We start from the raw sequence: 17,513 nt of genomic DNA on the forward strand, positions 1-17,513 counted from the left end.
ATCCCCAAGAAAGATACACACCATCCAATCTTTGAATTGTCGCAAGACTTACAAATTGTTGTATTTACACAACAGTACACGCAAATCACTAGTAAAGATCATGCAAAGCAAGGAATACAATAATAGCATAAAGGAAGCAAGAATTTCATAAAACCTATCATTGGAGTTCAATGAGACATACAAATCACAAAAAACAACTAAAGTTTCCAAAAAGACAAATATGCAAGGAAAACATGTTCACAGAGTCAAGGGCACTGGTAGATCCATATTCTTATACAATGCAACCATGCTAAAAAAGAAATAGACATATACAAGGTGAAGAAGAATGAAACAAGTAAATGCTAAGTACTTCGCCTCGCCGCGACGCTACTAATCACTATAGCCTGGGAAAAGGGAGAGGGTGAGTCACTAAAGTCACTAAATGAGTGGATTAGCATAATTCTAAAAGGATATGAAACTGCAACATTTTAATTCAAATAAAAAAGCTTGTACAAGTATACATGTAACTTCAAAATATTTCAGCATATATATATATATATATATATATATATATCAACATATCTAGCTATATAGGTTCCAAAATGAGCATAAAAATCAATGTAATCAAATGAAGCTTCCAACATTTACCAATAACCATTTTGGCTTAAAACAAACTTTAAAAGAGATAAAAATGAACCTCATCACAAAATTGTTAACAATACGCATTTTGGCATTCTGAAACTGAATAAAAACTTCAAAGTTCACAAGGAAGATTTTGACATAGTACGATAATCCAAATGAAGCTATAATCAAAATCTGCTTCAAAACTAATCAATAAAAAAATCTTTTCAAAAAGGGATATGTAAAGACATAAAAGAAGTTCATAATTCAAAAGATCCAATTCAAGAAACAACGGTTTTGCAAAAATTGAAATGTAACACCATTCTTAAATACAATAGCCTGAAAACCTGTCCAACTTTAGCGGCCTCCGTGACTAAGTTCAGAGCCTTGAAGGTCTTAATACCCTTGATGTTGGTCCACTTAGATACCTTGTAGTGACCCCAATTTTTTGGTGTATCACTCCATTGGGACTTCTCCGCGCCTCTTGAAAAGGGTACCATTGTACCAAACAAATTTTGAAAAAGCTACTTTCAATAAATTTATAAAAAAATTGATAAACAAAAAAATATATATTTAAATATTCATGGCTTTTTACCAAGTGAGAAGAGAAAATATTTTTTTTTTCTAAATTTGAGTTAAATATGATAAAATCTCGAAGAATCTTAATCTTCAAAATAATAATAAAAATATTAGAAGAAGACAAGGGTTTAAATTAAAAATAATTTGAAATAATAATATTAATTAACTATTCTACATACATATTTAAATATACATATATGGAAATAAAGGCATGCATGTGTATCACACATAAAAGAGAAATATATGAAAAGTTTTGTTTCTTCTTAATACTATATGGTTAAAAAGGTATAAATTTAGGGAAGAATATAAATTCTTTAACCAAATCTAAAGATAAAAAAGACAAAACACCAATATCCATTTCAAAAACACTCGATAGTAAATTATAGATAATTACAACAGTTCATTGGTGATGACATTAGAGGAAAAGAGAGTCTAAATGAAAAAGGTCTTAATAATATATGCTCCTTTGATTTTATATATGTCACTTTAGAAAAAAAAAATTGTTTTAAATTATTTATCATATTTAAAATTTTTATAAGTATTAATTTTTTTTTTCTCAATTTTTATTTTTATATTATAACCCGAATTTCTGTCTAAAAACTCAAATGTAAAAAAAAAAAAAATGATACTTTTGTTAAAATAAAAAAATTAAACGGCTAAATCACCGTCAAGGGTATTTTGACCTTTTTATAATGTGTTGCATTTCCCAGCGTGAAAAACCCCCTCTAAAACAGTTGCTAACTTGCTATGTTCCTATCACCGCCACCGCGCTGTCTCCACCTCTCCATCCTCGCTTCTGCTTCTTCTTTGATTTCAGGTTATTTGTAGGTTCTTGGTTGCTGTATATCTTTTGATTCTTTTCTTTGATTACGCTTGTTTTCATGAATTTCATCACTTTGTTCTGATCTGAATGATTTAACCCTTGTTATCTGAGACGCTGATTTTAGGGTTTGAGTTTGATGCTTGAATTTTGGGGTTTACAGAGTTATTCGTAGTTGAACTTGTTTATTTTGCTGGAAAGTTTGGATCTTGATTTACCTTTGGCGGTGTATTCTAATGTTGTATGTTTTGGGGCCTTGTTTTGACTCAGTATTGGTTGCGCTCCTGAATTTTTTAGGGCTTTGATTTGAGTGCTCGGAGAAGTACTGGACTTGGGATTCAACTGGAAGACTTTTGATTTCTAGTCTGGTTTGAGGTTTAGGTTTTCTCTTTTTTGTGTTTTTCGGTTGTATATTAGTGTTCTTCGGAGTTACTGATGAGAGAGTTCAATTGAAAGCTGCCAACTTTGGTGCCAAGTAGGGTTTGAATCTTGTGATTAGGGACTTAACAAGAACTTCTGGGCATGGATTATAATAGCAATGCTATAGAGATAATTCCAGAACCAACGGTCCCTGGTGGTGCAAATTCGTGGACATCCAACCTTAATGACCAGGCGCTTTGGGCCACTGAAGATGATTATCGTTCTTGGAATGGAGAAACCTCAGTGGATTCCATGTCCAACTCTGTGCAGGATTCCCGCCAAGGCCCTTCCAGGGCAGGTGGTGAGCAGACTCCCACCAAGAAAGCTCGGAATGATTCTCAAGGAAATGGATCCAACAGTAAGTCTAAAGCCATTGGTAAAATGTTCTTCAAGACCAAATTATGCTGCAAGTTTCGTGCTGGGACTTGTCCATACATCACAAACTGTAATTTTGCGCATGGGATTGAGGAGCTACGGAAACCACCTCCCAATTGGCAGGAGATTGTGGCAGCTCATGATGAAGCTTCGGAGCCCAGGGAGGAGCATCAGATACCGATAATCACTTCTTCCAATGTTAGTGGGGATACACAGAGGTCATATAAAGGGAGGCATTGCAAGAAGTTCTATACTGAGGAAGGATGTCCTTATGGTGATGCATGTACCTTTTTGCATGATGAACAGTCTAGATCTCGGGAGAGCGTGGCGATAAGCCTTGGTCCAAGCATGGGGAGTAGTGGTAATTATGCGGCTGTAGCCAATCCAACTGCTCAGAAGCCGTCAAATTGGAAGACCAGGATATGTAATAAGTGGGAGATGACAGGGAACTGCCCGTTTGGTAGCAAGTGCCACTTTGCTCATGGCGCGGCAGGTTTGCTTTCTTGCTTTCATGTCTAATTAGAAGCATATAAATAAATAAAGAAGTTGATAAATAAATAACAAGTTGACAGAACGAGTTCCTTTGGAAACATCACTAGCGTTCACTGTTATTTTTGAGATCCTGATTTAGGTGGAGGAAACTGACGAGTACTACATAACTCCTGTCAGCAGAGTGCAGACTCATTGTACTGATATAACTGGATTTTACAGCCTTTTGATGTTTCTGTTTCTGGTTGCCATTGATGCACATGACAATTTGGATTTTATTGAATGTAAATAGTTTCTTTCAAAGAATTACATGTTGATGTCGGAGAAAAAGACGTATGACAATAGGAAAAATCGAAATTTGTTTGAGTGGGTATAGTCCTTGTATGCTTGAATGCTTAAAGGAGAAGTCTGAGATTAAACTTTGTTGTTAGATTGAAGGCTTAACAAGAGTTATCTCATCAAAAGATTTAATTTAAACAATAGATGATGGAGATGATTGATTTCAAGGCAAGAGATAAATAATGATGAACAATAGCTAAGGTTACAGAAAGAGTATCCAAGTTTCTAACAGTGGATCTAGGTGCACTTATGAAAATATGTTGATTGGGGTTTAGTGGTTTGTGTTTATCTAATGTGATGGTAAAGAAGTGTTTTTCATCAAGTTTAACACCACAGTACCCCTGATGGACATACCTGCTCATAACCCTCTTAGTCCCAATGATATTTTTAAGTCTTCTCTCCGCTATGTTTCGGTTTTTGACAGTTAATTAGAATTAATCTATCTTACCAACTTTGTGGCATCTCACCAACTGCAGCTTCTCGTTGCTCTCGAGAAATGTTTATAAAATTGTGAATATGACATTTTTAGGTAGGAATTCAGTTAAAGATGCCTTTTCCAATCCTTAAGGACTTCAAATACTACCTAAAAGGATAAACTTTTCTTTTGTAATTATTTAAACACAAACTTAAAGAAAACTTAAAATACAAAACACAAAAATCTAATTATTTGTTACATTATTTCTACCCAGGGGATTGGTGGTTGTGTTAATGATTTAAATCTCTAGGTATTGAAACCTTGAATCTTCAACAGCGTGAACATATTGAGGTGTCACTGTTCCACTAAAAGCAGAGAAAATCCACATTGCAAATTTAAATTCCTGATTTTAAATAAATACATGCAGAGCTTCACAAATATGGTGGTGGCCTTGTAGAGATTGAAGGCGGAAGTGCTCCTTCAGCAGCTCAGGAATCCAAGCACGCTGGAGTACCATTAAAGGCCCCAACAGACACTGTTGTTGCAGCTAACACTTCAGTACCACACGCCGAAGTCTATCATCATATCGGGACTCCTGCGCAAAGGTCAGTTGGTATTCCGCAGAGGCAGGGGCAGAGACAATTTCAGAAATGGAAAGGCCCAGACAAGATTAGTAGAATTTATGGTGATTGGATTGATGAAATTGAGTAGAACTCCATGCGTCGACATGGCACAATAACCACAGTCAAGAATCAAAAGATGTTGTATTTGCAAAAGTTTATGATCACTCAAACAATTCATTGTGTCCACACGTGTGAGAAGCTGAGTTTTTCTGTTTGAAGTTTACAGGTTGATGATGAAATGTTTGGGTGATCGATTTTGATTTTGATGTCTACTTCTCAGCAAATGTTATTGTATCAAATGCTTATTGTGTGTGTGTATGTTTTTGGGTTTCTGTTTTCTTCAGTTGTTGTTGTCTTTGCAATGTGAACTTAATTTCTTAATTAAACTCTTTCATCAGGCTTATCCTGAAGTGATGAATAACGAATCAGTTTATCAAGTGCTCGAAATTTCTTTGAGGTTGATGTGTTGGGAATAGAATCATTCTTTTATTTACTTTTGGGAAGCATGGATGCTTATTGATCATTTAAAGCATCAAGCACAGGTTAGAGAATTCCAGAACAGAGAATCAAATGAAGTTGATAGCCATTATATTGTGATGCTATTTATATGCCAAGCATTCATATGATTTCTGTACAAGCATTGCAACAACAATGTCGATCATCTCCTTTTTCGGCCGCAGAGGAAGTAAAGGCGACCTGTGGGATCCTTTTGATGGTGTCCCTTTTGCTGCATCTCCGTTCACCAGTGCTCAAGTGGATTGGAAGGAGACTCCAGATGCACACATATATATTGCCGATTTCCCGGGGATGAAAAAGGATGAGGTGAAGGTCGAGGTGGAGGAGGAGAAGTTGCTCAAGATAAGCGGCCAAAGGACGAGGGAGGCTGAAGAGAAAAATGATAAGTGGCATCGTATCGAACGCAGCTCTGATCAGATTTTTCGAACCATTAAATTGCCACCGAATGTGAATACTAGCAAAGTGAAAGCAGCGCTGCAAAATGGAGTTCTTACAGTTACAGTTCCTAAAGATCAAGACATGAAGGCAGTTGGAAGGTTCATTGAGATATCAGGTTGAAGTTCATGAATGTAATAAATAACAACTACATCTTCACATATATATAGATATAGATATATATAATATGAATAAGATCATGATATATGTAATATATGATATGAATAAGATCATGATCATCTTCCTAGTCTAAGTTCAAGATCTAGTTCTTCAACCACACTTGCATGGCTAACACCTTCATTAATTTCTCCACCAGCTATGCACTTATAAGTCGAGATTGAGAACTTAGTGAGAGGCGAATTCGGTGATGGTGCAGTAAAGATGAAGTTATCCGGCTCCTGACCACATCGGAGAAGGTTGGCACGGTCTCGGCGGTGTATGTTCATGTGCCCGCCAAGTGCCTGAGCTGACCTGAACATTCTCCGACAGAATGTACATGTATACGACCTCGATGCCGTATTTTTCGTATCCTTTGCAAAGCTCTGCTCCCCCAAAGAGTTCCACATCCTCATGATTAAGTCATATGCTGGTCTGAATTCAGCACTATATATATTTGCATAAAGAGTGCTCTTTTGGAGGCTTTGTTTGGTGATACGTACTGATATTAATCCAATTGGTTCATGAAGAACTTTGGCATTCAAAAAAACTAATATACATATGAAGTTTGACTCAATGAAATTAGATTCACTCAATTAATTACTCAAAACCTTTGAATTCCCACATTGAAATAAATAAAAAAAACAAAGAAGCACACAAGTACAAGATTACAAAGACTTTTAAGTCTGAAACAAGAATTTAAAGAACAAATGCTATAATAGTTTGCAAGACTTTTTCTTCAACTTATAATAATTAGTCAATGAATAATCAAGAATGAAGGAGAAGTTTATGGTCTGATTCATGAAGCCGGCTACACTGCAACAAATGATATTGATATTTGTTGATTAAAGTTGACCTAATTTAGATTGAACTCTTTAACATCATTAATTTGGACTTACACATTGATATTAAAATATAACACAAAAATAATAATAAAACTTTCTAAATAAGTCCCAACTCAAATTAATATCTACATTAGTTCAATTAAATGCATAGTTTTTTAATCTTATATTTATATATATAGTTTTTTATAAAATTATTATTAATTTTTAAAACTGAGTATTCGGATCAAGTGGTCTTTCTTATGGATCCGAATCCAGGATGAGTTAAACTATCGGGTTTAGGATGTCGGATCCAAACCCGAACCCGATATGATTGGGTTGCGGATCGGGTTTTTCTTCTTTGAACCCGATAAAAAATAGCCGCCTCGTTTTCGCACGTTTCTCTCGATTTCTCGGAAGAGAAAGGCGGTTGTTGAGACTTGAGAGAAGCGTCACCGGCGCCGGCGAGAGCTCAGCGACGGGAGATGCCTTCCCTCGCCGTCGTCCACGCTTCTTCACTCCGCTTGGTTCCCCACCGCCATCGAATCTCTCACCCCGAGAATCACCACACCACCAGACTCAGCGTCGCTGCCTCTTCTCGTAGATTGAGGCCCATCTCAGCGGCCGCCTCCTTATCTTCCGTTCATCCTTCCGGCGCTGTGGATTCGGATCCCTGCGGATTCCTCGAACGATGCTTATTTTCAACTGAGGCTGGAGCTAAATCTCCATCGTTGTCGATTGGATTGGTTGCGCGGCCAATGGCGACGGTGTCGCCGGAAATGATGGGACAGTACGGATCATTTGGGGCGGTGACGCTGGAGAAGGGCAAGCTTGATCTCTCTCAGAAGACTTCCAAGTCTAGCCCTGAGGTAAGATTAGCAAAAAAAAAAATTTTTTTGTGTAATTTTTTTTATTGTTGCTTAATTTAGTGTTTCTATATTTCTTCACATTAGAGCGCTTTGATTCAAGGTTGCATATTTTCCTAGTCTGAAAACCCCTGCATATGATTAACAATTGTTTGTGGATTGGCTTTGATTTTAGAGAACTCATGGATTGGGATTGAACTACAACATGTATGCTTTTGGGAGTAAATATATTCTTAATGAGTTGTATGAATTGTATGGATCCTTTGATGACAGTATAAGCATAAAGCATTAAAATTGAAGACTTAGATTCATCAAACTTTGTTGGTACTTTGGGGTGTTTCAGTGGAAATTCATGTGATAACTCTTGAATTTGGCAGACGGCAATTGGTGGAGGAGGAGGAGATAATGGGAAGAAAATTTTTCATGGTGGTGGTGGTGGTGATGATGGTGATGATGATGATGACTATTTTGGAGACTTTGATGAAGGGGATGAGGGAGAAGAAGGTGGACTATTCAGAAGGCGTATTTTCTTACAAGAGGTTAAAGAAATTTGTTTTTGTACTGATGCTTTGTTGGTCTCAGAGTTGCATTTGTCCTTACAATGTTTCATTGCTAGCAGTTTTATGACCGACAATTTGTTGATGCCGTGTTGCAAGAGTGGTACAAAACTATTACTGATTTGCCTGCTGGATTTCGCCAAGCTTGTGAAATGGTAACTCTAACCTCATCCTCACCAGCCCTTGATGCATCCACAAAAAAACACACACAACTAGGAAATAATTTCTGGATAAATGATTTGAATATGGTTTGTGTTACAGGGTATGGTAAGCTCTGCTCAAATGGCCCAATTCTTAGCAATGAATGCGAGGCCAACAATGGCTAGGCTCATTTCTCGAAGCCTACCTGAATCCATATCCAGGGCTTTCATTGGGAGGTAATGCCATAGACCCTTCAAAATATCAGTTTTTTTTACACCAAAACTACTGTGTTTTGAATGTGTTGTTTATAAAGTAATTCTTTGACCTCACGTATCAAACAACATCAAGTCTGTGATTTTCCCCGGAAAAAAGGCATTATAGGTTTAGTAGTATTGTCAAATCATCAAGCTTCTTGTAAGAAGCTCGAGTTTTGTTCAACTTAAGCTTCAGATCAACTCAGTCATTTCAATAGATGAGCTAAGTGCAAGTATAGCTGGATTCTTCCACCTGTTATTAAGATCCATCATCCATTGATTGCAATCAAAGAATGAATTTTTCATGCAGAATGCTAGCAGATCCATCTTTCTTGTACAAGTTACTTCTAGAGCAGGTGGCCACGATTGGTTGTTCAGTTTGGTGGGAATTTAAGAACAGGAAGGAGAGGTGACAATTTTTTTATATAAACTAATGAAAGCAGAATTGAAACCTTGAATGTACTACTATATTGAGACTTTGTTGGGCATGGTGTATACAGGATTAAAGAGGAATGGGATTTGGCCCTAATTAATGTTCTGACTGCAGCAGCTTGCAATGTTGCCATCGTCTGGTCACTTGCTCCTTGCCGATCCTATGGAAGCACTTTCCAATTTGACCTGCAAAACACTATCCAAAAGCTTCCAAATAATATTTTTGAAAGGAGTTATCCTTTCCGAGAATTTGACTTGCAGAAAAGAGTTCAATCTTTCTTTTATAAAGCTGCGGAGCTTTCCCTTTTTGGGTTAATTGCTGGATCAGTTCAAGGAACTCTGTCCAAACTGTCCTCTAGAAGAAAGGAACCGAGGTTTGCAGCACCATCTTAATTTTTTTTTTCTTTTTGTAGACATTTGATTAGGAATTATACATAACATGATTTTAGTGTTTCAACAATTATCAGACCATGCTGTAGGTTATCCATGACCATGCCATCTGTGAGGACAAATGCTCTTGGCTCTGGATCTTTCCTGGGAATATACACAAATTTTCGATATCAGCTTTTATATGGGATAGATAGAGCTCTGTTAGATTACTTTGATGTTCTTGGAGTGGCGATCTTTTTTGGCTTTGCGTTAAGGTAAGCTCTTCCTTTTGGATTAGCATTCAATATTTCAGTACATTTTCAAGTTTGTGTTTCATGGAAAGTAATCATTTAACAATTGCTCATTTATGGTTTAACTTTTGAACTTTTGTTTCGTAAGCCAGATGGGTTTAAAAATATCTTTGGTCGTTAACATATTCTGATCAAATTAAGGCATGGCTATTTCCCAAAGCTTAGTCAATCTTAGATTTAGCATTTGTAAAATTTTCTTTCTTGTAACTATATAGTTCCCCAATCATCTGTTGCTCATCATCTGAAAGAATAATTCCAAGATTTAGAAAATGAATGGGATGGTAATTGCCGAATAGAAATCCTATTCTAATTCTCAAAGCCTTTGGGAAGGTGATGTAATTTAAATATAATGAAATATAAAAGAAAAGGAATAAATTCCGTCATAAGAAAACAAAGTTTTATTAATCTATTACTCCACAGTCTCTCTAGAATCAAATCAATCAGTTGGATAGAATAAGATAATGCCCTAACTTTGAATAAAATCTAAACTTTAAAGTAATAACCTGAAACAAACCAGATAAAACTAGATAATATAATCATTTCTGACAGAAGGAACTATTGAACTTTCTAGAAATGTATCATAGGAAAGCAATGCATATGTCGTTGCTTTGGAAAAGGTTTATAAAGTGTAATACTTAACAAATTTGACATTTAGAACTGTTTTATATATATGTTTTGAACCAGTTCTGTATCAGATGAGTAATCTACATGGACAATTGAGTTTGAGGACAAAAGTATCATTATACACTAGAAAATTTATATGAAAGTTATACCAAATGCGATACTTTTTATTTTTGATGTGAATTCACCAGAAGTACATCTGCATAAGACAACAAAGCAATAAAAGTTATCAATCATCATACAACGCAGCTAAGCCAAAACTATTTATTGTGCTACTTATAGTTCCAAAATGTGAAGTTAGGGATCCTTAGCAGCTTCTCTATACGATCTCTTTCCAGAGTATGATAACTCATTTGATTGCTATATTGGATATCCACTCTGTAACTTTCAGGCCATTCTAAGGGGTGATATTGAGTGGCTCCTTGACCACAATCAAGCTGATCGGTTAGGAGGCTTGAGAGAGTTTTGCTACCTCATCTTCATACAAATGATGGCTCTATTTATACTGTTCATTCTAATAAATGTGGATATCCTTGCTTTGATATGAAATTGACTACGTTAAATCGTTGTTTCAGGATTCTGAATGTTCAGGTGGGGGAAACATCCAAAGTAGCTTGGCTTGGGGTGGAAGCCAACCCTCTAATTCAGTCAGAGGATCACTCGAAATTTTACAGCAGACCTTCAGAAGCTTTAGACACACCATCCTCCAAATGGTTCATATCCAAGAACACCATCATCTCCGGTCTTGGACGTCTTGGTATCAGGAAGGACAGCAAGGACCTGAACAGTTCTACGTCAAAGGCTCGGAGGAAGAGAATTGTCAGAACAAAGGTTAGCGAAAGCTCAGTTTAGGATTTACTCTCCCACCAATGGGAACAATTTTGTTTGCGAGGAAATCATCATTGAGCTGATTACTTATAACACAATTAAAAGCCAAACATTCTTGAAGGGCCCCTGACCATTGTGGTGAGTTCACAGTAGCTTTTCTTAGTTGCTTTCACTTATATTATGCACAATATGAGGTAGGAATAAATTCTCTTGTGCTTTAGAATTCATCTTCCATATATTTAGTTGAATAAACATATATAATACAAGATCCATATTGCACTCCATTCGTGGACAAAGGTAACTTTCAAGTGAATAAAATACCATATATATTTTCCTAGTCAGATTTCCTTTAACATCTTTTAAGTGTTAGTATGTTAGTGAACTGTCTCAAGAACTATGTAAATAAAAAACAAACTGATATATGTTAGAAGCTTGATGATATCTTCAAGCAACGTTTGTTTGCTAAACAACTTTCCAAAATAGTTGGCCTTCCTTCCCTGGTTGTCCATCTTAGGAATGAAGTCAATAAGTGCAACACTTACCGAATTATTACATATATTAACACGTTTTGACTACCCGGGTGGCTGGTAGGACCCGGAGTCCTTTCTCTTTTGTGTTTTATTCATATGCATGTGGTCTGCACTCAGTGTTAGACTCTAAAAACTAGGGAGACACCCTTGCCTTTTGATTATATTAATCAGCCTCTTCACACCACATGCACTTGATGACATGACGAATAATTTATGTGATAGTACAAGTGATTAGGGGGGAAGAGCTTGATGCCATTTAGAAAATCCAGAGCCACATGGGGAATGAGTTAGTGGGAGGAAACATCAACACTACATTCAATAATAAACTAATTAGAGGACCATGACACTCTCCACAAAAGCATACTTTTTTCAACCTTTTTTTTTTTTTTCTATTTCTTTTGGATAATACTTGCTTCTCAGCAAACATATGATTCTTTGTATTCTTATTAACATTTCTTATATAATTAATTAATTAATTTTTTGTTTGGTTTTGTAACATATTCAGGAATAAAAACACCTACAAGGCTGAATAGAATCTAGCTGTGAAGAAGCCATGAGAGCATAATGCTTTGTTTACTACTTCCTTCCAAATTTGCTGCTTTTGTGGATTCTCTTTACAATGCTAAATGCTTGTGTTGCTGTGCCTCTGTTACTTTGTGATACAAATGTTATACTTTTATTTATTTATTTATTTATTTATTTTCCTTCTGTTTGTTGCTTTTTTAGTGCAGGTTTGCTCTTCTCTGGCTACTACTTAATGGATGTTTTTTGCACATATAAATTTTAAGTAAGTGCACACATAAATTTGTTACTAATGCTACCCTGTACTCTGCCTCTCTCTCTCTCTCTCCTTTTTTTTTTAATTCATTTCACAATGCTTCCTATTTCACATTATAAATTTTTGTTTTCTGGAACAAAATGTGAATAAATCGCATGTCAAAAAATGCACAGACGTAGATTTTCTATTTTAATATTTCAGTGCTCACATTCTGTGTGAGCACAAACGTAAATTTTCTATTTTAACATTCAAGTGCTTATATTCTATGTGAGTTGAGATTCAAATTTATTAATGTTCGATAGGATATTAACACTTTATGTAAAAAATTCAGTATCAATAAATTAAAAGAATATTGATATATTTCTTTAAAAGAAAGGGAAGAAAAATGAAATTGGAAAGTGGAAGTGTGTTGATTTTTTTCCCCTTATAATTTAGAATTTTGCAGAATTATGTATGTACGGAAAAAATATATATTATTTTCTTGAAATGAATAGAACCCATCTCAAAATAATATTACTTTCTTTCTTGTTTTGTATATAAATAATAATAATAATTTAGACTAATTCATGTTTGCAAATAAGATGATAAAAGAGTATCCTTCTCGTGGAGTTAGCCGCACGTGACATTCGCGCATGGGGACACGTGCTGCACCACCAGCTTTGATTGACGTGCCTATCGCACGTGCATGCACGCCCGAGTCACATCACTGGCCCATCTCCGATCTCAGCCGTTCATATGATCATCCGAGCGGGAAATGACGTGCCATACCTAATCCAATAGTGTACTGACACGTCATCATAAATATAAATGATTAAAAAATGACTACATGGTTTGTTCATAGAGTTGATTTTCTATATATATATAAAGTTTGATAAACTCTTTATTATTATTATTATTATTATTATTATTATTATTATTATTATTATTATTATTTTAATGAATAAGTTGATAACATTATTAGAATTAGTAATCTCTATTATGGAATCTGTGAAACAATGGGTAGGTTGTGGCTTGAATGATTTATGTGAAGAGGGACCACCACAGCCAATTAATCTCTTAACTTTGTTTGATGTTTTGGTCTTGTGCTTATCTTTTTAGGAAAATTATATTAATTGGATGCCAAAGTTGGTTGATTTAATAATTAATCCATGTTTAAAGAATTGCTTATGGGTTACTTTGTCAACACTATTATATATAACCTTCAAATATTGAGAACCCAAATTAAGATCATGTTGTTCTTGACTTAAGGATTTAATGTGGTATTATTTAATATAAAAAACAAGAGAATGTGATAAACTTCAAATAATTCTGTATTATTTTTTTTATGGTTTAGTTTTTGTATATGTTTAAATTTGATAATCTATACGTAAATATAAATGTGAGTTTGAGTGGAGTTTATCATATGTATTAATATACATATATATACTCCTTGCAATAATATTTTAGTATGTATCTTAAAATAGAATTTATACAATTTAATAATTTTAGAAAATAATTTATCAAAATATATGATTTGTTTCTTCATTTATATATAATATCATGAATTCTACCCAAAAATCTTAATTACACCAATCTAGCAAATTTCTATTGTTAATTCCACCTTTAAATGGATTGTTTGAGTCTATGATCAATGACATTTAAAATATTTATATTAAAAAAAACTTCCAAGATTTGACAAAATAAAGATGATGAATGGAGCTGATGTGATTGGGGGTGTGTGCGTGTGTATATATATAAAGTTGCATTTATATGTTTAGAAAAATCTTCTCTAAAGTTTTTGAAAATAAATAACAGAAAATTAATATTTTAATTTTTATACCAAATATTTTTAAATATAATTTATAACATTTTTCTAAGAATATGTGCATGCAAGAATATATTTAAGAACGTGATTAAATGGGAGGATTCTCTTAATCAATAGTTATCATTTACCCTCAATGTCCCAAGAGTTATTTTATTATGTTTATATTGTTCTATTTCCACTCTTATTAGTGTTTTTTTATCTACTTCTTATATTATATTTTTATTTATTTCATTTATTGTATTTTGTCAATCTTCATTTCTGGTAAACTATCTTGATGTACTTCCTGCTGGGACCATGTTGCATTTTCTCTTCTTTTAAGAAATATAGTTAAATCTATTTTTAAAAAATAATTAATTATAGAGTGGGTTGAAGCCTTTTAAACTATATATATAAATTAATTAAATATAAAGATTAAATTGGTTTTTTATGAACTCCAAAATCTTAGATTGTGGCTAATCATTATAACATAAAATTAAGAATATACCTTATATTAATTGAGCTTTTATTAGAAAATACTAAGACCAAACAGTTTAAAACACTGTTTACTTTATTGATAACTATGTATCATCAGTCACTTTTAACAATTATAAATATATATCTAACAACTGCACGCTTTTGTATATCTCTTAGATACTTTATTGTTAATATCATGATTTAATCATGGTTTCATTTTGATTAACAGTAAAGAGATAACCATTTTGGACTTTATTTCTTCTTTTATATATAAATATTTCTTGAACACTGTAATTAACAAGGATATACAACCTCCAAAACTGAACTTTTTGGTGATAATTAATAATATAACTTCAATGATAAGTGGATAAAAGTTTCCATTTTACATTCATACTAAAAAATTATCTGTAATAAACAAACATATATAGGACATGAACTAATTATTTTAAATCAAATCTAATGGTTGGAAACTTTGAATATAAATTAATCATCTTAGATCGAATTAAATAAATAAATAAACAAACAACTTACTGAAATGTACTATACTATTCCTATATATATATCCACTAAAACATACTTTAATGTTTGACTTTGAGATTGTAATATAATGTGTAGTTTGGAACATATCCTCCTCTTTCTATGATTATATGATAAAAAGTTAATAGATTAGCATCCTATTTTGATGAATTATCTATTGGTGATTTCCATTTAAAGAATATTAATGAATTGAAGGATGATCCCAAGGTTTATGTATGTCATTTATTAACAATGAAAAAAAAGTAGATCATATTAAATTTCTAATGCCCACTACTCCCAAGTGCTCCATCCCAAACAAAGTGTTCACTTTTAGTTAATTTTAATTTTTTTTTTTAAATGAAAAACGTAAGCAAAGATTGGAAATCTTTATCAATGCTTCATTGGAATGCATTGTCATACTTATTCAATATAAACTTATTGTACTCATAAATGGACTTTAATAATCCACTCACTCACAAAGTGGATGTATTTCTTAACTTTTAGGTTGTGATGATTATAAAATTGTGAGGTTGTTTAAAGAGTACTATGACAAGGTTTAGAGACCATTGACATGACACTTTGGGCTCAAAAGTTATATGTATATATATAACCATCTCTTAAGATTACCTTAAGAGGTACTAGAGATTAAAAATAACCAATAAATTAATTAGGATTAAGAAAATTAATCTAAATATGGTATGTAATGGAAGATAATTTTCTTCTTAATTTAGCCCAAATACAACGGTACGGGACAATATTTGATAGTGACTCAAAACTCATCACTCGTCGCTTATGACAAATGAATAAAAGACACATCTAGCTATAAACTTCACAGAACCATTGTCAATTAGGTCAAAATAATGCAAGTTTGTTGATGAAGTAAATAATAATTAAAACTAATGATAGACTCGATGCCCCTTGAAGCACGCTTACCGTTTTCTCACCCCGTGACTAATCAATAATAACTCACCGTTCGAGGACGAGAAGAAGTAAGGTATCGATTTTGTTTGTTTCGATTAGCACAAAACACTAATTAACTTTAATTGACATAATATATTTCTTTATTAATGTAAGGTTAAGCCCCTTGTCTACACCACACTAGCTTGCAATTAAGAAAGTTACATGTTTCAATGCTAACAAACAAATAAATATATAAGACCTAACCGATGTGTATTATAAGAAATCATATGATTGATGTATTATAGTTTAATCAATCTCATATGCCTTTTAAGCCTAAAATATAAGGAACTAACCACAAAGATAACCACCATCATTAAACTAATGCTAAACCATTTTAGTTAATTAAATTATCTGGTTAATAATTTATTTCCATAATTTTCTCATCTGTTTTTAATTAGAGGTACGAGAAAGAAGTACATAAACGCTATCCACATCGAAAAAAGATAATAAATAAAAATTAAAAAAAAAAAGTGGGAACTTAATTTGTAAAAAAAAAAAAAGTTGTGGATTATATCAAGAAGTGATAGAGTGCACCCGCGGAGGAGAGGACAATCGTGAGGACGACATGTGATTGGGACTTATGATTATGATGTGGCGGTTGGAGATTTGTTGGTGGGGAGAAGGAAAGCCGGAGAAGCGATTTAATTGGTTGGTGTCAACGTCTAGGTGAAAACGACATTTAGTGTATCGCGGGTGACTTTCTTGTCCTTTTCCCTCTTTTTTTTGTGTTTTTATTTTTTATTTTATTAAACACTCTTGCTTATCTTTATTTACAAAGACAAAGACATTCTTAAACTATTCCAAAAAAAAAAAAAATTGCATCAGGGAAGGTATAATTTAATTTTGAAACTAATTAGTATATATTGTTACTATAGTTATATTACAATATTTATTATTAATGGAAATTTATAAGATATTTTTTTTTCTCATGAAACCTTCAATATATAGGTCAAATATGTTTACAAGTCTTATAACTTAATTATTTCCACCATATTGTCTTCAATCATATCATCTAAGGTCTAACATCACCAAATGATAGAATAATAAAACTAGTTTCAAAAGTCAAATATAATAGATTTCATAGGGATTTTCATGTAAAATTAATAAATAAATGAACAACAACTAAGTTTTGCTCATAATTTTAGAGACATAAAATTAAGAGAATAAATAAAGGATGCTTTGAGTGTCAAATATATAATTAGAACTATTTTGAAAATTCTAATATATCTATATATTATAAATAGATATAGATATGTAAAGCATGTATTATTATTTAGTTAGAATTTGAAGAGCAATGAGGTAGATGTGGGAATTGGAAGGTAGAGAAGGGGTTAGTTGGTTAAATGAATTTTTTTTTAAAAAAAACCAACCACCAAGTGGTCTTAGGTCCTCACTAGAACTCTTCATAAGTGATGAGAGTTTAAATCTTGGGTGATGGCACATTTATGAGAGTGTGAGTAGTAGTTGTGTACGAGTAGTCTCAGTGCCCATGTGTATGTGGGTCT

General features: G+C 33.4%; 3 protein-coding genes across 8 annotated transcripts; all 3 read left to right on the forward strand.

Annotated features, from left to right (window-relative positions):
• The first annotated feature begins 1,893 nt into the window (after positions 1 to 1,893).
• LOC120261211 (zinc finger CCCH domain-containing protein 56) lies at positions 1,894 to 4,979 on the forward strand. 3 transcript variants are annotated; one of them, XM_039268997.1, is made up of 3 exons: positions 1,894 to 1,996; positions 2,297 to 3,287; positions 4,465 to 4,979. In XM_039268997.1, the coding sequence occupies exons 2-3, from the start codon at positions 2,522 to 2,524 to the stop codon at positions 4,746 to 4,748; spliced, it is 1,050 nt and encodes a 349-aa protein (XP_039124931.1). In that variant the 5' UTR covers positions 1,894 to 1,996; positions 2,297 to 2,521; the 3' UTR covers positions 4,749 to 4,979. The 3 variants fall into 3 exon arrangements, with proteins under 3 accessions (XP_039124931.1, XP_039124947.1, XP_039124939.1); XM_039269013.1 differs by having other exon boundaries at positions 4,495 to 4,979; XM_039269005.1 differs by having other exon boundaries at positions 1,900 to 3,287.
• A 300-nt stretch (positions 4,980 to 5,279) lies between these two features.
• LOC120278757 (class I heat shock protein-like) lies at positions 5,280 to 5,864 on the forward strand. The gene has a single exon (XM_039285517.1). It carries the CDS (start codon positions 5,312 to 5,314, stop codon positions 5,732 to 5,734), a length of 423 nt encoding a protein of 140 aa, XP_039141451.1. The 5' UTR covers positions 5,280 to 5,311; the 3' UTR covers positions 5,735 to 5,864.
• Positions 5,865 to 6,989: 1,125 nt separating this feature from the next.
• On the forward strand, positions 6,990 to 12,205 carry LOC120263812 (protein RETICULATA-RELATED 1, chloroplastic-like). Of its 4 annotated transcripts, none has more exons than XR_005537141.1 (9): positions 6,990 to 7,457; positions 7,832 to 7,993; positions 8,074 to 8,166; positions 8,273 to 8,388; positions 8,717 to 8,815; positions 8,907 to 9,212; positions 9,306 to 9,482; positions 10,715 to 11,105; positions 12,003 to 12,205. XR_005537141.1 is itself a non-coding variant. In XM_039271806.1 (9 exons), the coding sequence occupies exons 1-9, from the start codon at positions 7,074 to 7,076 to the stop codon at positions 12,006 to 12,008; spliced, it is 1,599 nt and encodes a 532-aa protein (XP_039127740.1). In that variant the 5' UTR covers positions 6,990 to 7,073; the 3' UTR covers positions 12,009 to 12,205. The 4 variants fall into 4 exon arrangements, 2 of the variants coding, with proteins under 2 accessions (XP_039127740.1, XP_039127731.1); XR_005537145.1 differs by having other exon boundaries at positions 9,318 to 9,482; XM_039271806.1 differs by having other exon boundaries at positions 10,715 to 10,970.
• Positions 12,206 to 17,513: the final 5,308 nt, after the last annotated feature.

This window comes from Dioscorea cayenensis, chromosome 1 (genome assembly GCF_009730915.1).
Source record: "Dioscorea cayenensis subsp. rotundata cultivar TDr96_F1 chromosome 1, TDr96_F1_v2_PseudoChromosome.rev07_lg8_w22 25.fasta, whole genome shotgun sequence".
Lineage (NCBI taxonomy): Eukaryota > Viridiplantae > Streptophyta > Magnoliopsida > Dioscoreales > Dioscoreaceae > Dioscorea > Dioscorea cayenensis.